At 49.7% G+C, this 21,873-nt stretch overlaps 2 protein-coding genes across 2 annotated transcripts in view; both read left to right on the top strand.

Annotated features, from left to right (window-relative positions):
* The window catches only part of LOC134413087 (BRISC and BRCA1-A complex member 1-like), a 165,024-nt gene that overhangs the window by 64,060 nt on the left and 79,091 nt on the right, over nt 1-21,873 (top strand). The window lies entirely within an intron of this gene.
* LOC134413088 (occludin-like) lies at nt 2,371-21,644 on the top strand. The gene is made up of 8 exons (XM_063147161.1): nt 2,371-2,550; nt 9,981-10,747; nt 13,663-13,821; nt 17,568-17,719; nt 18,772-18,984; nt 19,190-19,361; nt 19,464-19,505; nt 20,529-21,644. Exons 2-8 carry the CDS (start codon nt 10,037-10,039, stop codon nt 20,628-20,630), a joined length of 1,551 nt encoding a protein of 516 aa, XP_063003231.1. The 5' UTR covers nt 2,371-2,550; nt 9,981-10,036; the 3' UTR covers nt 20,631-21,644.

The raw sequence follows: 21,873 nt of genomic DNA on the forward strand, positions 1-21,873 counted from the left end.
ACAAATTTAGGCGTGGAAAAATATGTAAAATAAAATTTTAAAAAAGGGCTCAAAGTGCGTGTTTTCCCACTGGGCTAAAGCATAAAAATGTGCATTTGGGAGGGGGGGGGGCTTTAGCACATTTTCAGAAGTGCGAATTTCGCAAATTCAGGGGAATTGGAAAATGTCCGATTCTGTCAATTGAACAAAATGCCCCACAGCGCAAACAGATTTTGCAACAATCGTGCATCCTTAGTCCTCGAGTTAGACTGCTCCTCAATGTGGAAGTTCTACCTTACTAGAACAGGAAATAGTCTATATTAGAGGGATGCAGGCTGCAGGGAGGGGAAACCCAGCCAACCTATTTTAGCTTATTTTACGCCGAGAGTTCAATTAGTCCAACATCCTGTTGTCCACAGTGGATGCTCCTGTGAAGTCCTTGGTGAGAAATGGCATTTTATCTGCAGATGAAATGAAGGAAGGAAGGAAAGAAGGAAGGAAGGAAGGAAGGAAGGAAGGAAGGAAGGAAGGACCCGGGCTCAGGGTGAGACATTTCTAGAGTAGACCTACTGGATCCATAATTTCAAGCTTGGGAAACATATTGGAGCACAGTCCCGGGGCTTTTTCCAGACCAGGAGTGGTGGTCATGGATAGGGCCTTCTTGTTCTAGCAAGTGAATGAAGTGATGACAAGGCTTTCAAGTTTCATGATGGATTTTTTAAAAGTATTATTATTATTTAAAGTATTTTTAATCCCGCTTCTCAGCTGAGAATGCTCCCGCAGAACCTGACAGGTAATTAGTAAAACAGGACAGCCTCTGCCCTTCCACCATGGGGCAAAAAATCTAAAAATACACAGCACACAAGGAAAATGAGGTGTGGAGGGAAGAGGAAAAACGAAGCTGCTGGTGAGCTGAGTGATGAGATTAGCGCAGAGGAAGTCAGAGGAGGAGGAGGAGAATCAAAAGCAGACATATTTCTTTTCTTCCATGAGGCCCTTAAATTGCTAATGCTTCTTGGCTGGATTGTTTGCATCTCTTAAGGAAAACGGAAAGTGTGGTGTCTCAGCCGGCAGAAGGCCCTGTGTTAAAGCTCAGCATGTTTTACAAGCTGAATAGATACAGATAGAAGGCCTGAGCACCCTTGAGTGTAAAGGATTGCAGTGTTGCGGATCCCAATGCATGATTATGCTATGTAATGCTGGCCTCTGTGTTCTGTGTTCTACGTGCGTCTCTTTCTCTCTCTGGGTATCTGTGTGTGTGTGTGTGTGTGTGTGTGTGTGTGGCTCTCTGTTCATGTCTCTCTCTTTACATGAGCGATTTATTGTATGCTCATGACTGGCCACTCATGGAAGTTTGCGGGTCATTTACATGACGTGAACAGCCAGGACTTCTCCCACGGTATCCTTTAGAAATTCCACCGTGAAAAGAACCACTTTTAAAGTGGTAATAGCTGGGGGAAAGTGGGATCTTCTGCCATTAGATGGGCTGTCTCAATGGAAGTGAAAGGAGGAGAAGTATTCAATTCAAAGCCCCTCTCTGTCAGTGTAATGCAGCCCATAACAATTGCGTCAAAAACCAGGAATCACAAACGCCCTTAATATAAACACACTCTATATCTCTGTGTGTCTCTGTGTCCCCATGTGTCTGTGTGCGTCTCTGTGTGTATCTGTGCTGTGTGTGTCTTCTGTGTGTGTCCATGCATGCACACACACGCACACACACACACACACACACACACACACAGTCGTGGTGCCCTCCGGCACTTCCAAATTACCACCACAGCACTCTGTATAACGCATTACCACAGGCGTTCGAACGTTACGGCAGCCAAACTCTCCAGTTGACCTAACTGTGCGTGAGAACCCACTGGCCCGGTTGCGGAGGCCGACGGGGCGCAAAAAGCGTTTAAGGAATTGAAATCCAGGGATGCTGTTCCCATAATGGTGGCCATGATTATTTTTTATTTGGGAAGGGAATGGGCTGGGCCGATTCGCCCGGCACTGAAGCACCACTGAGGCCCTGCAGCGTCCTGTTGAATTCTGAACCCAGGGCGAAGAATCGCAGAGGTCACCTTAACAGGCTTAAGTGGAGCGTGGGCTGGCACTTGGAGTCGAAAACAGCCCAGGGAGGGGGAGAGAGGGGGGATTTACATCTCTTGTGTGCGTGCATGTGTGTGTGCGTCTCGTACCAACCTCTTTGCGTCTCGAAACTTGGCTCAGGCAGAGAAGGGGGAGGCCTGTGTGTGTGTGTACAGTACACATGCCCAGTTTTAATGATTGTGTGCTGCTAGTAATGATTAATCCTGCAGCTGCCATTTTAAAGGGAAGAGAGAAAAGTGTAAAAGGCAAAGAAAAGAACAAATAAACAAAAGTGTGTGTGTGTGTCTCCGGGAAGGGAGTGTCCAGCTCAGCCCACGGTTTCTGATCAGCTACAATCAAATCGGGCCACTGATCCAAAGGTATCGGGAAATCGCCGTTCTTAGGGCAACCTTTGGAAGAATGACAATGCGCAAAGCCAGGTGGAGGGCCTAGAGGACCGGCTCCGATCCAGGAGGGACCCCCGAAATCCAGGTAGGAAGAAAGGATTTGGAGAGCAAGTGGTGGTGGCCGTTTTTTTTTTGGTCTTTCCTGTTTTGAGAAATTCCAGAGGGTTTGCCGTACTAGTAAAACAAACAAAACAAAAGAAACCTTGCTAAAGGTTCTCATGCAGCACCCAGGTGTCGAGGGACGGGAGTTTCTGTAGGCTGCACCCTGCCTCAGCCGACGCACCGAGCTTTCGTCTCCGGCACGGCCGCGCTTGGGGTTCTGGTTTATGGTTCTGGTGGCCGGAGCTCTGAGAAGAGTTCGTAGAGTTTGAGAGAAGGGGGCCAGGCCCCGATGTGGAAAGTGTGACGATGCCTGGGGTGGGGGCGGCTTTCGGATTTAGGAAACAGCAAAAGGTGAGCCAGGAAGAAGTTTTGTGCAAGACAGAACAGGATTGCTGATTCAGGGGGCAGCGGAGGTCACAGACTTTTCCAAATCCGCACCGGGGGTTGCTGCATAGTTTTGAAAGGGTGCAACTTCTGTGTCCAAAGTGGGTGCCCTGCCACTGAGCTGTGCCCTGCAAATAAAGTAAAGATTCCGAAAAACCGCCTAAAAAAAGCAGGTGAAAGTGCCCCGAGGTTTTCTGTGCACAGACCCCTACAATCTCCCTTTGCTTTAATTCCTCCCACCCAGGCGTGATAAGCTGAGGGAATTGAGCTCCTCCATGCCCAAATCCCTCTGCTCAGTGAGGGTCTGTGTAGAGAGTGAAAGGGGGGGGGGGGCAGGAATCCAACAGGTGCAGCATTTTGCAAACGGGAACATGTTTACGGTGCACCCATTCTCATTATTTGGTGGGTCCCAATATCTCAGAGGTTGGACGTGATATCCGTCTCTTCGTAGATTTGGTTCATAAGCTGGGACTCTTCTTCAACGTCCTCAATTTTAAAACCTAGAAACTGAGAGTTTTTGCACTGAAAGACATTCAGGAAGGGTGCAAGGGGGTGGGGGCATTGTCCCATAATCTTTTATCAACAGATTAAAACAGACCAAGGCACCCACAGCAAAAGGCGAAAGGTTATTCTGGAAGACACATGTTTTTTCCTGATGTTTTGTTGTGCTGCTCTAACAATCAGGAAGTTTTTCCTGATGTTCAAAGCTGGAATCTGGCTTCCTGTCACTTGAGCCCATGATTCCGTGTCCTGCACTCTGGGAGGATCGAGAAGAGATCCTGGCCCTCCTCTGTGTGGCGACCTTTTAAGTATTTGAAGAGTGCCATCATGTCTCCCCTCCGTCTTCTCTTCTCCAGGCGAAACATGCCCAATTCTTTCAGTCACTCCTCATAGTACTTTCAGTATACAGGAAGTCAGAGAGTGAGGGGGGAAATTTACCATGGGTAGGACCCTTTTTCCTTTTTCTTGATGGAGTCCCTACTTCACTGTTAGCAGTGTAAACGGAGACGCTTCTCGGCTGGGATATTCTTCTAACGAAAAGCAAAAGGTTGTTTTTTAGCCAGATCTGTGATTGAAGCTCAACCTGTTTAACGAAGTTGAAGCTACTCAGGCAGAACTTGAGTTTAATGGGGCTTACTTCTGGGTAACCACGCGTGTGATTGCAGCTCGGCTGATCCAATTAAATTGGTTGTGATGGCGTTTCCTGCTGTTCTCCCTGCACTTCAAAATGTGCCACAGCACCACGGCTTCTGCAAGGTTGGACTTTTAACCTATTTCCACCTGTGGTGCTTCTGAAGAAAGTTTGATCTTACAATTGCTCAGTCTCATTCACAGGGAGGCAGTGTGGTGTAATGGTTTGAGTGCTGGAGCCGGGTTCTAATCTCCTACTCGGTGAGGTGTTACGAAATGTCTTTTGTGCTTCCATGACCAATGAACGCTCTCCCATGATTTGACTGTACATTCAACTGGACTGATTCCTTTTTGGTGTGGCGCTCTAGCCATGCGCAGGGGCACACATGCACATCGAAAAGCAGAATGCTGACGTCCACAAGCCCATCTCAGCTGTGTGTGGGGTGAGGGCAGAGTTTTAGCAACGTGCTCAAGTGGTTTGTTAATGTTCGTTAATGTAAACGAAAGGGAGAGATGTAAAGACAACACAACAGTGGCAAGGTGGACTTTAGACACCTTCCGAGTTAAATCCAAACTCAAGGGCTGTGTGGAACAATTTGGGGTGGAACAGAAGGGAGAGGAAATTGGTGTTGTTTTGAAATGGCCAGGTGTGCCAGCGGAAGACTGCCAGGAAGCGAGACAGATTTGGGGGAGCCATTAAAAGAGTGGAAAATTACTGGTTGCTTTACTCAAGGTTGTATTTCGCCTGGCAGCGGGTTTGTTGCCAAGGAGTAAAGCCAGGCTCTAGCACTTTCTTGAGTTTCTGCTCCACACCGGCTCCTTGTGAAATCAGGTAGACTCTGCCTGGAAGCGGGAGAGGAACAGCACCCTGTTGGATGTCAGAGCCAGTGTGGTATAGTGGTTAGAGCGTTGGACTGGGACTTGGGAGATCTGGTTTCAAGTCCCCACTCGGCCATGGGTGACTGGGCCAGTCTCCAATTTTCGGCCTCACCTACCTCACACGGGTGTTGTGAGGAGAAAAATGGAGGAGACCTGCAGGGCCTAATCTGCACCAAGGTGGATATTGCACTATGAAAGCGGTATATAAAAGGCAGGAGCCGCACCGAGCGGGATATAGCTGAGGTGACCCTATGGAAAGGAGGACCGGGCTCCCGTATCTTTAACAGTGGTATAGAAAAGGGAATTTCAGCAGGTGTCATTTGCAGGCATGCAGCACTTGGTGAAATGCCCTCTGCAGGAGCCCTTTTATTTTTGTATCTGGTCACGCTAGGCAGGGCTCCTGCAGCTTTCACTGTTGTGATGAAGAGGGGATTTCACCCGGTGCTGCACGCGTACAAATGACACCTGCTGAAATTCCCTTTTTTATGCTACTGTTAGAGACACAGGAGCCCTGTCCTCCTTTTCATAGGGTCACCCTAGGTATAGCATTATGAAAGTGGCATGAAAGCCGCACCAAGCAGGATATAGCACTATGAAAGCAGTAGATGGTCTTTGTCAATACCGCTATAAGTTTGTTTTTAATGGACCCCACAATTGTTGTTTTTAAATGGATACTGTTGGTTTTATACTGTTTTTTTTGTGTGTGTGTGTGTGTGTGTGTGTTTTAAATTGTATACTTTTAATGTTTACTATTTTTAAATGTTGTGAACCGCCCAGAGAGCTTCGGCTGTGGGGCGGTATATAAATGTAATTAAATAAATAAATAAATATAAAGCAACCGTGTGGCTCCTGCCTTTTATATACCTTTTTCATACCACTTTCATAGTGCAATATATCCTGCTTGGTGTAGATATCTGGTCCATGTGAGCCACCTTGGATTCCGTTTAGGAGGGGTGGGGGAAGTGAGATATAAATGTCATAATTAATTAACTAATTAAATTTAGGGTGACCCTGTGAAAAGGAGGACAGGGCTCCTGTATCTTTAACAGTTGTATTGAAAAAGAAATGTCAACAGGTGTCATTTGTATATATGGAGAACCTGGTGAAATTCCCTCTTCATCCCAACAGTTAAAGCTGCCCTCTTTTAAATCTGGTCACTCTAGTATAGCTCCTGCAGCTTTAACTGTTGTGTTGAAGAGGGAATTTCACCAGGTTCTCCATATATACAAACGACACCTGCTGAAATTCCCTTTTCTATGCAACTGTTAAAAAGATGCAGGAGCCCTGTCCTCCTTTTCATAGGGTCACCCTATTTAAACATATCCTTGTGGGATGGGTGGGAGATTCAAATGTCAGAAGCGCACACACACACACACCAGTGCCCAGTTTACATTTGGAAAGAGTTTTTTAAAAAAATCCTCTGCTTTCTTGTCCCCATTTTTCTTTTCTGCCAATAAATACCAAGCAACAAAACTCCAAAAGAGAGTGAAAAATCCGAACAGTGCATCAAATTGTGCCAAAGTGGGGGTGAGGAGGAAAAAAAGGACTGGGCAACTTTGAAAACAACACACACACACACACAGCCACACCAAGAAAACTGTGTGACTCTGAGGAATTTGGCAGGTGAACAGGCAGGAAGAGGAACTGCCTGGAGTTTGCCGAAGGACGTTGTGTGGGAGATCTGAGAAATGTACTTATTGTTCCACAAACCTGAGCTCCCAAGGATCTCCGGGGGCCTTTTCATGAATGTTTGTTGCCGTTTGGAAACGCAAGTCTTGGCCAAGGGGGGTGAGGGTGGGGGGGAGCTCACACTGGCAAGTTAGAAAAGAAACAGGCCTTATCTCTGTTCCCACTTGTGCGGGGCTGGGCCTTATTATTATTATTATTATTATTATTATTATTATTATTATTATTATTATTGCGTCCAGTTCTGGGCTCCACAGTTCAAGAAGGACGCAGACAAGCTGGAGCGTGTTCAGAGGAGGGCAACCAGGATGATCAGGGGTCTGGAAACAAAGCCCTATGAAGAGAGACTGAAAGAACTGGGCATGTTTAGCCTGGAGAAGAGAAGATTGAGGGGAGACATGAGAGCACTCCTCAAATACTTGAAATGTTGTCACACAGAGGAGGGCCAGGATCTCTTCTCGATCCTCCCAGAGTGCAGGACACAGAATAACAGGCTCAAGTTAAAGGAAGCCAGATTCCAGCTGGACATCAGGAAAAACTTCCTGACTGTTAGAGCAGTACGACAATGGAACCAGTGACCTAGAGAGGTGGTGGGCTCTCCCACACTAGAGGCCTTCAAGAGGCAGCTGAACAACCCTCTGTCAGGGATGCTTTAGGGTGGATTCCTGCATTGAGCAGGAGGTTGGACTTGATGGCCTTGTAGGCCCCTTCCAACTCTGCGATTCTATGATTCGATGATGATGATGATGATGATGTGCAATCACATGCATGTTTGCTTTTTTCAAGGGTTTTTCCTCCCAGGAAAGTATGCACAGGACTGTAATACCACCACCACCACCACCATATTATTATTATTAATTATTTTATTGCATTTGTTTTATTTTTTTGGTTACATTTATATCCCACCTTTCCTCCCAGGAGCCCTGGCCGCAAACATGATCCTCCTCCTTAGCGTTTTATCCTTACAGCAATCCTGTGAGGTAGGCTAAGCTGAGAGTCAGAGTCACCCAGTGAGCTTCATGGCTGAGGTGGGAGACTCGAACCCGCGTCTCCCCAGTCACAATCCAACACTGTAAACACTAGAATCATAGTATAGCAGAGTCCAAAATAGCATTTGCCTTTCTTGCAGCCGTATCGCACTGTTGGCTCATATTCAGCTTGCGATCTACAACAATTCCTTCTTGTTTGTAGTATTGCTGATGCTTAACAATAACAATAACAACAATTTTCTACTTTTTGGAAACTGAGCAGAGACCTTCAGCTAAGGAGGGTAAAGGGAGACATGATACAAGTGTGCAAAATGATGCCTGGTGTGGAGAATGTCGAGAGGGAGACATTTTTCTCCCTCTCTCAAAATGCTAGAACCCAAAGAAGTCATATCCCATGAAGCTGAGGGGCAGGAGATTCAGGACAAATCAAAGGAAACACTTCCTGACAGAGCGCATAATTTAAACTATGGAACTCCTTACCACAGGATGTAGTGACAGCCACCCATTTGGAGGGCTTTAAAAGGGGGTTGGATCAATTCCTGGAGGAGGAGAAGGCGGTCCATGGCTACCAGCCCTGATGGCAGGGTGTTTGTATTTTGATTTATTTTGTTCTGTACACCACCATGAAAATTGATGGTGCTATATAAATAAACAAATAACAGTTGTGTGCAATTTCCAGGATTAGAGGCAGTAAGCCGGTGTGCCCCAGTTGCTGGGGAACATGGGCGGGAGGGTGCTGTTGCACCATGTCCTGCTTTACTGGTCCCTGGTTGACAGCTGGTCCTGTGGTCTGATCCAGCAGGGATCTTCTGATGTTCTTAACATTACATTTTCGAAATGGACGAGCCGTCGGCTTTGAACCAATCCTTCGCCTCGTGCCCTACAAGCGTCCATAAGTCCCTGTGCTACAGTGGTGTTTTGCACTGCTGGTGACGGTGCGTCGAGGCGGAGAGAGTGTAACAATGGAAATGCAGCCTGGGCGTCCGGGTGCCGGTGGGGAGGGACGCCTCTCCTCTACTGGGAGGAAGGTTTCGTGCTGCTCAGGGCCGGCTGCGGAGGGAGGGAGGGAGGGGAAAACACACACCGCGCGGAATTATTAATTTATCAGGTGAAAGGCGAGCGCTCCGCTGGGCCGGAGTGTTTTCAAGGCACGGCCTTGACAAAGGGAGAATTTTGCCCAACTCTAGGCCTGGATCTTTGTGGGAACGGCTCAGTCGGCAGCTGGAAACGCCACCCGGGTAAGGAAGTCCGCAGCCCTGGGGAAAACGCCGCATTTTGTGCGCTAGCTGCATTCGCACAGGGCCCCACAGACGGCTGACGGAGAAAGGAAACGGCCGCAATTTATTGGTGCGGTGCTTTGACAAGGAACCGTCTGGGTTTGCTTTGTAACCATCCGGCTAAGCATGCAGAATTGGAAGATTATACTGTGTTTGTTTGTTTCTTTGTTTGTTTAAAGCAGTTTGACCCTTCCTCAGTCCCCAAAGTTCCCACAGAGCCAGCATACTATATATATGGATTGCAATGTAAAAAGTGCGGCACTAAAGGAAAAAGGAATTGGGAGGGAGGAGGAAAAAAGTAGCAGTATAATGGCGGTGGTTGATTTCATTGCCCAGATGGATGGGGAAATGTGCCTTTTCTGGATCCGGTTGCACTGCATTGATGCCCGCCTGTCTCTCCGGATCACCACTGCAATAAGTGACTCACCAGATTTTGCTAACTGCTCCAGATGTTGTTGCCTGTCATGTTACAGTCAGGGTTTCACAAAGCGTGTGCAGAGTTTACAGTACAGGGAATTATCTGAGAGAATGAGAGTCTCCTGGCCTCTTGATTAGATGGTATTAAGAATTTCCCATGGGCCCCGGATCTATTTCCCATGGGCCCCGGATCTACTTCCCATGGGCCCTGAATCTATTTCCCATGGCCCTGAATCTATTTCCCATGGCCCTGAATCTATTTCCTATAGGCCCTGAATCTAATTCCCATGGGCCCCGGATCTACTTCCCATGGGCCCCGGATCTACTTCCCATGGGCCCTGAATCTATTTCCCATGGCCCTGAATCTATTTCCCATGGGGCCTGAATCTATTTCCCATAGGCCCCGGATCTACTTCCCATGGGTTCCAAATCTATTTCCCATGGGCTCCTGAATCTATTTCCCATGGGCTCCCGAATCTATTTCCCGTGGGCCCCGAATCTATTTCCCGTGGGCCCCGAATCTATTGCCATAACTCATGTGCTTGACCCTGAACCTTTTAGGTGCCCACCAGCGCCTGGCTTTCTGAAATATAGTGGTCTTAGGGCTCCTTCAGGAGATACTTCACCTGGCCTTTTCTGTTCCTCTCTAGCCGTGGCTCCAGTGGCCCGTGAACTCATCCAGCCCAGACCCCAGCACCTTTGAAGGATGTACAGCGCCAAGAAGCCCTATGACAGCCCCCCTACCGGATATGGCCCCCCCGGAGAGGACTACGGCTACGACAACCACTCGGCCGGCCCCGGCTCCTACTACATAGAAGACGCGCCCCAACATTTCTACAAGTGGAACTCTCCCCCCGGCGTGGTGCGGATCTTGGAGGCCATCGGCGCCCTGCTGTGCGTGGCCATCTTCGTCTGCGTGGCGTCCACCCTGGCCTGGGAGTATGGCTACGGCTACGGCATGGGCGGGGGCTACTACGGGGGCAGCATGGGCGGGGGCTACTACGGGGGTGGCATGGGCGGGGGCTACTACGGGGGCGGCCTGGGCGGGGGCTACGGAGGGGGTTACGGAGGCTACTACGGGAGCACGATGAACCCCCGCTCAGCCACCGGCTTCATGATCGCCATGTCGGTGCTGTGCTTCATCGCCCTGCTGGCTCTCGCCATCACCAGCATCACCAAGTCCAGCGGCTCCCGCTCCCGGAGGTTCTACCTGGTGGTCCTCGTGCTCTGCGCCATCCTGGCCTTCCTCATGCTCATCGCCTCCATTGTCTACATCATCGGGGTCAACCCGCGGGCCCAGATGTCAAGCAGCTACTACACCAACCCCATGCTCGCCATCTGCAACCAGATGTATGCCTCCGGGGGCTACAGCATGAACCAGTATCTCTACCACTACTGCACTGTGGACCCACAGGAGGTAAGAGCGGCCCGGGGGGGGGGTGTTCCCGTTTCCGGAAGGGAGGAGGCCTCTGATTAGTCCGGGGGGGGGCACAACCTGGTGTCTGAAGGAGCAGGCGGGGTGGAGGGCAGGGCAGCTAATGGTGGGCGGAGCAAAGGGGTGGCAGTGGGCGGAGCCCAGGAGTCGCCGCTGTCCACAGCACCAACCCCTTGTACAGAAAAGGGAAACTGAGGCAGATTCGCTTTAACAACATGCCTGCAAAGCGGGAGATTGGGCGGAGCAGGGCGTCATCCACACAGCAACACAGGAGCGCGCTTTCAGGCCCACACTTTTTCTGGCCCAGAGAGACAAAATGAAGGCTAGTAACTTCAAGATCTTTTGTGCAAAGCGTGTGTGTGTATGTGTGTGAGAGAGAGATCTCTTGTATGTACACATGCAGAGAAGGCTCTTTCCCGTCCTCTGAAACAGATGCTTTTAACTGCAGACATTGGGGGAATTGAAGCTGGGACTAGCTGCGTGCAGCTGCAGCTGCTAAAAACAACGCGCAATTCTAGTCCTCATGATTCTGAAAAAATGCTACCAGGTCCCGCCCTTTGCCGTACAGGCTCCACCCCTGCTTTTAGGCCCCACCCCATGTCTCCCCAGGATCAGCTCCTATCTGCAGAAGGGCATAATAGCAAACACAGGGGAAGGACCCAGGATCACAAGGGCTAAATCCTGCTTGACTGGAGAGCTTTTGCTAGGAGATCCCCTCACCAACATCTCCCAAGGCTCCGCCCCCTGTTCCACCAGGTGACGCCCTCTGTTTACAGGCCCCGCCCCAGAGCTCTTAAGCTCCGCCCCCCAGGGTCCGAGTCAGGCCCACCAGCAACCTGACTTTCCTCCCAGGTTCAAGACGTTCCTTAAAACCTCCGTTTTGGGTGCCAAGAGGAAGGCCTTCCTGCAGATTTTGCAAGCCGCCCCAGGGAGTGGCGTTGGGTGGGATAATTTGCTTCTTGGCTCTGTTGGGTTTTCCGATTTGCCGTCATCCCAAAGAGGCACAAGGCACCATGTGGAGCCCTTTGTCTGGCAGTGAAAGGACTTATCGGTGGGTTCAGTTTCAGGGTTGGACGGAAAACAATCAGAGCAGATTCAGGACCGGGCCGTCTGGTGGCACACCTAGAAATCGCCCCGTTGGGCTGATAAGATAAGACCAATATAGTTATTCCCCGGCGCACAGAGACAGCCTCTGCTGGACACGTGGATCACACCGACCACATGTCCAGCTTTCAGATGAATAAAATGAAACAGCCAGGCCTGACCCCAAATCTCCCTGGGATTTGGGGCAACAGATTTTGGGGCAACTGCTTTCCCCCCTGCAAGCACGCCGTGTTGGTATTTTGCTCCTCCCTTTCCTTCTCTAACCACGCCCCTTTAATCCCCTCCCCTTTAAAACTCTTTAAACTCCCTCCCTTTTAAATGCAAAACAAGCCTTATCCACGGGGATTGCAGCAATACACTATACGGTTTTATTTTATTGATTTTTCGGGTTAAAATGTTTTATTTATTTACGTATTACGTTTCTGTACTGCCCGATAACTGAAAGCGCTCTGGGCGGCTCACAGCAATTAAAAAACGCAAAATACATCATAAAATTTCAGCGTCTAAAACAGCCTTCCTCAACCTGGGGCGCTCCAGATGTGTTGGACTGCATCTCCCAGAATGCCCCAGCTGGGGCATTCTGGGAGTTGTAGTCCAACACATCTGGAGCGCCCCAGGTTGAGGAAGGCTGGTCTAAAACAACAGTATAAAAGTACAACGTATTTTAAAGTGAAGAGCTTTAAAATACAATAACAGATTTAGAAAAGAGTCCTAAAAGACTAAATTGCCGGGGTGGGTGGGGGGGAGAACTTCACTTGATGCCAGAATGAGTCTGACGTAGATATACAAATTAAGGAATGGCGTGCAGATATTTTAAGGTTAATTCTGCATGTACACAAAATCCCAGGCAAATTACACACACACACACACACACACACACACACAAATAGGAGTTCTGATTGTGGTCATCTGAAGACTATTATGGGATACAGGTTGGTGAAAGCTGTTCTCATTAACTAAGGATGAACTACCATGACCGTTCATGCATCGTCCAAAAGGAGACATGGGTTTGCATATGCCGCTTTGCGTAGTTTGCATAGATGCAAAACTTGAAATAATGGTCATGATTGAAAGAGAAACCCCGTACACCTCACGCTTTGGCTCTGCGATGTCATCCCATAGCCAAATTGGATGGTGACGGATCTGAACTTTTTGAGCATTTGACAAGTACTTTGCTCTCATTATCATTAGTTATCAGTTATTATTTTGATAGATTGCAGATTTCTGACAAATCCCAGCAGGCTGTACTGAGAGCGATGAGAGGAAGGAGCGTGGCCATCGCACCAGCCATGCTGAAAGATTTCTTTTTCTTTTTCCTCTTCCTTCCGCACCGCTATTTCCTTGCGTGTCGTGTCTTTTTAGATTGCAACCCTGTAAGAAGCAGAGAGGGCTTTCTTTTACTGATTACATACAAGTCACTCTGGGGGGACTTTTTGGGGGGCTGAGGACGGAGAATAAAAATAACTCCAAATAAATAAGAAGAATAAACTCCAGTTCAGCACCAAACGCCTTCGCCTGAACTTTGGGGAAATGGGGTCTGAAAGAGCCACGTGTGGGTCTGCTTTGCTTCCCAGCAGCAAAACAAGACACACACACACACAGAGGTATGTTTAAAGGCCGTGCATGTGCAGAGTTCTTTCCCCTTAGGAAAGCAACGCTTAGTCAGTTAATACATTAAAGGCACTTGGAATCACCTCCAAAGGTTTCCATAATGAATCAGGCAGCAAAGTTTTAGATTTTGTGGGGATGTACTCATGCTAAGGCTCTCCGCCCGTCTTCCCCTCTTCTTCCAGGCCATCGCTATTGTCTGTGGGTTCCTCCTGGTCATCCTACTCTGCATCATTTGTTTCTTCGCTCACAAGACGCGCCAGAAGATCTGGAGGTTTGGCAAACCCAACATTTACTGGGACCGGCCGGTCGCCTCCCAGGAGGGGCCCAACGTGGAAGAGTGGGTGAGTGCATGTGGGTGTCGGGGGCTCACACCTCGGGGAACCGGCGCCTCCGGTCCAACCACTGGGGGATGAGAGAAAATCATTTTTGCTCCGTTGGAAACAATACTCTGCCCTCGTGGGTGTTTTTAAAACACCCGATATTATTACTAATTCTTTTCCCTGAATCGCCAGCCGTGGATGTGGCATCTCCTCTCCCAAAATCATCTCCTGCGTTGCTGTAAGTCGTCCCAACGAAACTCTTGCCCAGAGGCTGGATCGGGTGGGATCCTGGCCTGCAACCTACATCAGGGAGGGGTGTGTGTGTTTGTGTGAAAGAAAGGCGGTTTCTCTCTCTCTCTCTCTCTCTGCTATTTGCTTATGATACGCTCCGGTTTCGGTTAGGGCAATGATTAACCACCAAACCAAGCCCCCGAAAAAGATCCCACATGGTGCTCTGAACGTAGAGTCACGTCGCCAGCAAGAGACGGCTTCTAGGAACCCAGAAATACGAGCGGACTTTGATTCCCGTGCCTAGCAAAATGCCAGGGACGCGCAGAAGACAGACGGATAGTGGAGTTTTGCCTTGTTTCTGGGAGAAATCCTGGTCGCCCGGCCTTTTTGTATGGGTGATGAAATGCACTTTGATCCGCTGATCCGCAACGTTCCTGACATGCTTCAGCAAAGGGTGCAGACTAAGGATCGCAGATGAGTTAGACCTGAAGGCAGCCACCCAAAGCCCAGTGGTGGAACATGTGCCTGGCATGCAGAGGGATTTGAATCCAGGATCGCGAGATCTGAATTCCTGCCCTGGCTCAGTGGCTCTCTGATGGGTAGCATGGGATAACCAAAACAGTTCACACAGGGCATTGGGCGGAAGATAGATCAGGTACTACTGGTAGATTTCTAGCTGAGTAACAGTTGACTAACAATGGCAGCGGCTCAAAAGCGTCCCCCTCCTGAAATTAAGCTGCTGATATAGAACACTTGTGGGCCAGGAGTCAGCTTTGGACTGAAAGGACTTGGGAGATTGATTCTGGTGCTGATCACAATTTTGGGGGCTAAGCGTAGGCTCAGAAGTACCCCGATCCTTGATTCTTAGGGACATAGGTGTGCACGAAGGGTGTGCAGGGTGTGTCCAGGCACACCCTAATGACTCAAGCAAAAATATCGCTCTGCTGGAAGCCATGTTCCAAAGAGGCCAGGAAGAGGGGTCCCCAAAGGCTAATATCACCTCCTCCAGCCAGAGTCACCGATGCTGGGGTTTGAGGAATGTCTCCTCATTTCCTGCCCCCTCACCTGCAACGGCCGTCCCCTGGTCAGGCAAGCTGAACACCGAGTAGGGCCTCAGAGTCTACAGTGTTTAATAAATGAATGAAGAAAAACAATGCCCCTTATGACTGAATATTCAATCAATGTTCACCTTTAAAAAACAAGCAAGAAAACAAAATTCCCTGGGTGCACATCCTAAGGAAATGTGCCGTGCAACGACTATGCTTAGGATACGTCCTCCTGCCTGAACTGCTATTATGCCAGAGTTTCCTTTCCTTTCATCCATTTCTTCCATTTCTGTACCGCCCAATGGCGGCACACAGCAACGGAAACCACACGGCGTAAAAGTCAATATAAAATGCAAATGTTCCCAGTGCAAAAGCCGAACCCGAGTAGAGGGGAAGAGATTTAAAACACAAGAACCGATTTTGAAACTTAAGCCTCAGGGCCTTAATCCTATGCCTGTTGAGACAGAGTAAAAGACCTGCAAATCTCAGCTGGGGAATGTTGGGAATTGCATTTTTTTCTCTCTGTCTCAACATGTGTAGGATTGGGCCCTTAAATGCCTGAGAAAATCAGGAGGTGCTGAGACTCGCCTGGTGCCAAAAAGCGTACAGGAATGCCTGACCCTGTGAGGGGCCCCTCCGCCCAAGGATGGAGCGAGTCCCCGGACCCCTGCCCAGTGGTCCGAACCTCGTGGCGCCTCTTGCCACGTTCCCGGAGAAAAACCCCTTTCTTAATTTTCTCTCTCTCGCCCGTTCTGCAACCTGGCTGTTGATGCACCCAGAGAGATAAGGGTTGCATTAAGAACACCCTGTGCCTTCTTTTGAAAACAGGAGCAGAGATAAGGAGGAAGGCGCGGGTTGTGCCTTTACGGCACGGAGGGGCAAAAATTGCACAGTTGCAGAACTCAAGGACAGGCGATCGCAGGCAAGTCTCAAAGCAGAAGCTACAATGATTTCAAACAGCTGCTTTATAGAATCATAGAATCATAGAATAGCAGAGTTGGAAGGGACCTACAAGGCCATCGAGTCCAACCCCCTGCTCAATGCAGGAATCCACCCTAAAGCATCCCTGACAGATGGTCAGGGATCTATGGCTTCTACGGTCATTGTTTCTTTCGAATTATCGTTTCAACTGGACACGTGGTTTTAAATTGCTGCGAGCCGCTCTGAGTGCCAGAACGGAATATACCTTTTATTATAAATAAAGACTTTTTTAAAAAAGTTAATCTGTGGAACTCACTGCCAGAAGATGTGGTGATGGCCACCAACTTGGATGGCTTTAGAAGCAGGTGGGACCAATTCATGGAGGATAAAGCTATCTGTGGTGACCCCTCGTCGTGGCTATGCATTATCAGAGGCAGTATAGTGGGGAACGCAAGCGAGAGAGTGCAGTTGTGCTCACGTCCCACGGTCGGATTCATGTTGGGACATCTTGTTGGCCGCTGTAGGGACAGAGGGGCTAGTGAGGTTTTGGGCCTGATCCAGCGTGGCTTTCCGGACGCTCACGTGAAGCAGGTGGTCGCTTCACAGGTTGGGCTCGAAATCTGAAATTTTTCAATGCTGCTGGGCCCAGGAAGGCATCTTTCCACAAAGAGCCCAGAAGGAAAGGAGAAGGAAGAGGAAGGAGCGGACATGTTTTCCCCCATGCACACAAACGCACACTTTGAAGTCCCAGCCTAAACAAACAGGCCTCCCCGAAAGGCATGGTCAAGCCAACGGCATCTGGAACTCCAGGGCCGGATAGATATAAAAAAATGCCTCCACGCCCGGGCCAAGCCCAGCTCTCCTCGGGCTGCGAGGAAATGCCGTTGCTGTGCGCACTTCCAGAAATCAGATGTACAGGGGCCAGGAGACAGAGAGCGCGCACGCGGCGCATGCAGCTGCAAGGCGATGGTCTGGAAGGAAAAGCGAGGGGTCGTCCTGCCACGTGCATGACCCAGCAGGTGCAGGAAGGAATCGATCCAGCCTCCTTGCACGTTTCCAGCATCCTCTGCCTGCTACAGCATCTAGGCTTTCGGGAAGCAGTGGCTTCTATTTTCCTCCTCCCTCCTCCTCCCTTTTCCTTTCGTGTCGTGCCTTTTAGATGCTAAGCCCGAAAGCAGGGACTTCCTCAGGATTAATCTTTGTGAGCCCATTCTCGCTGCATTCCCTGGCTGCTTAACTCAATCCTTTTGGAGTTATCTGGGGAGGAGTTTTCCTCTTTTCCAAGTGTTTCTTTTTTAAAATAGTTTTTTTGGGGGGTATTTTGTTCTAAAGATGTTTAAAAGGCGGGTGCTGGTTGGTTTCCCCCCAGGGTGCAGACAGCCTCCTCCTTGTGACTCACTGGTGCTACGCCGGCTACAATATCATCAGCACTCACCACCGGAGTTGAATATTAGAAGGCGTGCTTTCTATAGCAGCTTGATTAAAGTCCTTCATTCAGGCAGCTGTGGTTCCAATATCCCAGAAATTGCTTCGATGGGCTTGTTCAGAATGCTGTTTGCTCCTTTTCAGGTGAAGAACGTTGCTGACCGGGCTAGCACCCATGACGAGACGGCTACCTTGGCTTACTCGGAGAAGCCCACAAGCCCCGTCAACGCTCCAGCCAGCCCCTACAATGACAGAGCCCCCGCAAATGACTACTACTCTCCGCAAAACGAGAGCAGGTAAGCAGGGAAGGTGTCACGATCCGCACACATAGCTTGACTCAGGGGAAAGTGGGCCGTTTTTCCTCTGCCTTTCGTAACAGTTTCATGACCCTGGGACATCCAGCGAAACCGAGTGATGGAGGGAGAAGAAGGTCTTTCTTTGGTCAGCAGAGACTGTGGAACTCATGGCTACAAGACGTAGAGATTGGAGGGCTTTAAAAAGGAGTTTAGACAAATTCATGGAAGATATGGCTATGTATTACCTCCATTATCAGAGGCAGGTGACTGGGGATTAGGAGCGGAAGGAACAGAATCTCTTGCACTCAGGTCGTGTTTGAGCTTTTCATTGGGGCATCTCGTTGGCCACTGTGACAACAAAACACTGGACTAGGCTGGTAAAAACTTCACAGCAAGCAGGGCAATAAAACAGGGCAGGGCCATAATCCGTGACGAATCAGGGAAAGCCGAGTATGTTTTCAAGAGGCGTTTGGAACTCAGCACAGTTTCTGCCTCTCAGGACAGAGCATAGCTCAGCTCTGGAACTCGCTGCCACAAGAAGTAGCGACGTCCACCGACGTGGGCAGCTTTAGCAAGGGTTTAGAGAAGGGGGATAAAGCCATCCATGGCCGCTAGTGCCGACGGCTCTGTGCTACATGGCGATATACTGGGGGAGAGAAGCGAGAGGATTTGTCTTTTGGAAGAAAACCGCTGAATCAGATCAAAATGCTAGACAAGGTGGGCCCTTGGTCTGATCCAGCGAGGCTCTTCTGATGTTCTTCTGTAAGCGCTCTGTTGGTTCAGACCCAAGCGGTCATCTGCCCCCACACCCTGTTTCTGGCAGAGGACAGCCAGATGCCCCACAACTCAGACAGGAAGATAAACCATCCTCTCGGTCGCTCGGGTCGTGTCATCCGAAATTCAGGATAGACTGCCTCTGAATTTGGATCTTCCGCTGAACTCTCCAGGCCTCTCAACCCATCTCGCTGCAGCGGTCTCTATCGGCCGCAAACTTTCTGCAAACTGCAGTTGTAATACAAACCACGTGCGCCACATTTTGCCCCCTTCTCTAGCCTGCCTCTCTACACGTCGCCCGACGGCAAGCCCGCCCGGACGTTTAGCTCCAGCACTTCGGAAGAGAAGGCCAAGGAGAGCCCCAGCAAGCCCTCCGCCCGCAGGGGACGGAGGCGGAGGAGGAATCCCGAACTGGAGGAGTCCCAGTACGAGACGGACTACACCACTGCAGTGGAGTCCAGTGACGAGCGGGACCAGGATGAATGGAACAGGTGAGGCACTGTGCGATCAGTGGGGAAAGGAAGGCGTGGCCAGAGAAAGGGGCGTGGCCACCTGGCGAACCCTGAGGCCCGGGATTGGCCCGTGGGCCACAGGCTCAACACCCCTGTTTTGAAAGGTCCAAAAGCAACGCTGAGTTTTTAGATATGTGTTTCTCGCGGGCTCCTCACCCGGCTTTTCCGTCCATCCTCCCTGCAGCGTGTACCCGCCCATAACCTCGGACAGCGCCCGCCAGGAGTACAAGCAGGAATTCGATACGGACCTCAAGCGCTACAAACAGCTGTGCGCCGAAATGGACTCTGTCAACGACCAGATCAACCAGCTCAGCAAACAGCTGGACCGCTTGGCAGAAGGCAGCCTGCAGTATCAGGTGAGCGGCGGAGAGAGAGGCGGGTCTCGAACCCGCAGCTCCCGTCTTCACTCTCGGCGGCGTCCTGTGACGTTTCCCGCTCTGACTATTTGTTTTCTCCAGGGCGTGGCGGAAGAATACAACCGGCTGAAGGATTTGAAGCGAGTGAGTATTAGCCTTTTTCTGTAGACCCATGGCCTTCCAAACATGGTTGGTTTCCTTTTTCTGTAGACCCATGGCCTTCCAAACATGGTTGGTTTCCTTTTTCTGTAGACCCATGGCCTTCCAAACATGGTTGGTTTCCTTTTTCTGTAGACCCATGGCCTTCCAAACATGGTTGGTTTCCAAATCGCATCACCCCCAGTCAGGATGGGCCTGGGACACTGGGAGTGGTAGTCCAACATCATGGTTGAGGACAATGGGAGTTGGAACCCAACTGTCAACAGTTCCCCAGGGCCCCTGACATCTTTTCCAGCTCTACCTGGAGATGAATCGGAGACCGTCTGCCTGTAAAACTCAGGCCGTTTTGCTAAGCTGATCTTGATAGAAGTTTCTAGTCCTCAAGGTCCTGAACATTTAAACAGGGACACAGGGGACAGTTTTACACCAAACCATACCATCGGCCCATCGAGGTCAATATTGTCTACACCAGGAGTCAGCAGAAAGTAGATCTCTGGATCTGTCGGTCTTCCAGCGTTCTCCAGGGTTTCTGGAGATGCCAGACTTTATTTATTTATTACATTTTTATACCGCCCAATAGCCGAAGCTCTCTGGGCGGTCCACAAAAATTAAAACCATAATAAAACAGCCAACTTTGGACCCAGGACCCTCTGTAGGCGTAGCAAGGGCTCTACCGCAATTCTGGCCCTTCCCCTAAAAATTAAGTTCAGTCCTCATGAACTTAAAAATTAAGTTCAGTTCCTATTTAAACAGGAACATAAAGGAACGGTGTTTTGTCAAGTCAGACTATCAGTCCATTTAGTTCAGTATTGTCAACACTGGCTGGCAGTGAGAGCTGTCCAGGGTTTCCCGAGGTGGGGTTTTCCCAACCCTACTGGGAGGGCCTCTACCACATAGCAGGGCCTCTACCGCTGAGCTGCAGCCCTGCTATGGCCGTTGAGTAAATGGAAGAGAATAAAGAACTTTGCATTTCATAATGGCGTCTTCCCTCCCTTTCCAACGCGGCAGACTCCCGACTACCAGAGCAAGAAGATGGAAACCAAATCACTGAGGAACAAGTTGTTCCATATCAAGAAGATGGTGAGCGAATACGACAAGCACAGAGGCTAAGCGCCGAACGGCCTCTGCAGGGGCGGAAGGAACCAACGCTTCTCGTTTTGTCCCTGCTGCGTCAAGGCCGTGGGCCGATAGCGGACCAAACACGGAAAGGCCCGCTGTCTTCCAAGGGGTATGTCCGTCGTCGAAGTGGCAAACTTTTTTATCCATCAGCGCAGCCGTGAAATGACTCCCAACAGATTCTTGGGCGTTAGGACGCTGGTTGTACAGAAGGCTTCGAGAAAGGAACCAAGCGAAACAGACTTGCAACTCCGTGGGTCTCACTCCCGTCGAGGGCCGGCCCACAGACCCGCTGGGTTCTGTTGCAAACCGGGCTTTTCAGTTTGGTTCCGGGTTTTTGAAAAGAATAAGGACTATCTCTATTTCTTACTTTTGGTGCCAAAAAGATACCCTCGCTCCGTGAGCTGTCGTGGCAATATGCCTCCAATCAACATTGTGCAAAGTTCTTTTTTGAAATTCTCGTGGTGTGCCCTTCTACTCTCATCTAGGTGGAAGATCTTATTGCAATGGGATTCCTCTGTCGGGAAAACTGTGGTTGGTGCAGCTCCCCAAAATGCCAGGATTTTAGACTGTGATGGTTTTCCTACTGCCCCAAGGGTTGAGATGTTACAAGGTCATGTAACAGGGGCACAGGAACTCAGAACTGGGAGCCCATAACTGGGCCATCTGGGGGTCCCAATTTGCCCCCTCCTGGGATTCCCCAGAAAGCCACGCTCCCAACCACTAATCGTTTGATGGTTTCCCAAATTTGTGCAATTTTTGCGCCATTCTAAAAGGCTAAAACTCCAAGCCCTTAGTTAGTGGCAAAATAGTTTGAGATTAAGGCTTGCTGGTATTTTTAGCCCCAATTTTTACATCTGCTCGCCCCCCACCAGTGAAAAGCGGCCGCTGAGAGCGTCTCCAAAATGAAATGAGGCACTCAAGCTGGAAGGGGTTCTGTGCCCCAGACATATAAGAGAACGCTATCAATGGTGATTAGTCAGGATGGTGATGTATTGCCCCCAGTAACAGAGGCAGGATACTGGGGATATCAGCCGGAGGGCACTGTTTGTGGGCTTTCCAGAGGCAAGTGGCTCACCGCTGTTGCTGGACTGCACCGGATTTTGGACTTGACCTCGTGTTCTTATGGACACTTCTGAAATGCACATCAGAATTTCTCGGTGTCGTTCCCGACGTATACAGAAATCCTTCATTGTCCCTTCATTTCAATTTCCAGATTTTGTACAAAGTGCCTTTC

Source organism: Elgaria multicarinata, chromosome 23 (assembly GCF_023053635.1).
Source record: "Elgaria multicarinata webbii isolate HBS135686 ecotype San Diego chromosome 23, rElgMul1.1.pri, whole genome shotgun sequence".
NCBI classification, from domain to species: domain Eukaryota; kingdom Metazoa; phylum Chordata; class Lepidosauria; order Squamata; family Anguidae; genus Elgaria; species Elgaria multicarinata.

Coding starts and splice junctions, on each gene's coding strand:
- LOC134413088 (XM_063147161.1), top strand. CDS start 10,037: ATGTACAGCGCCAAGAAGCCCTATGACAGCCCCCCTACCGGATATGGC. Junction 13,822..17,567: donor GGCCCAACGTGGAAGAGTGG/GTGAGTGCATGT, acceptor GCTCCTTTTCAG/GTGAAGAACGTTGCTGACCG. Junction 18,985..19,189: donor GACCAGGATGAATGGAACAG/GTGAGGCACTGT, acceptor TCCTCCCTGCAG/CGTGTACCCGCCCATAACCT.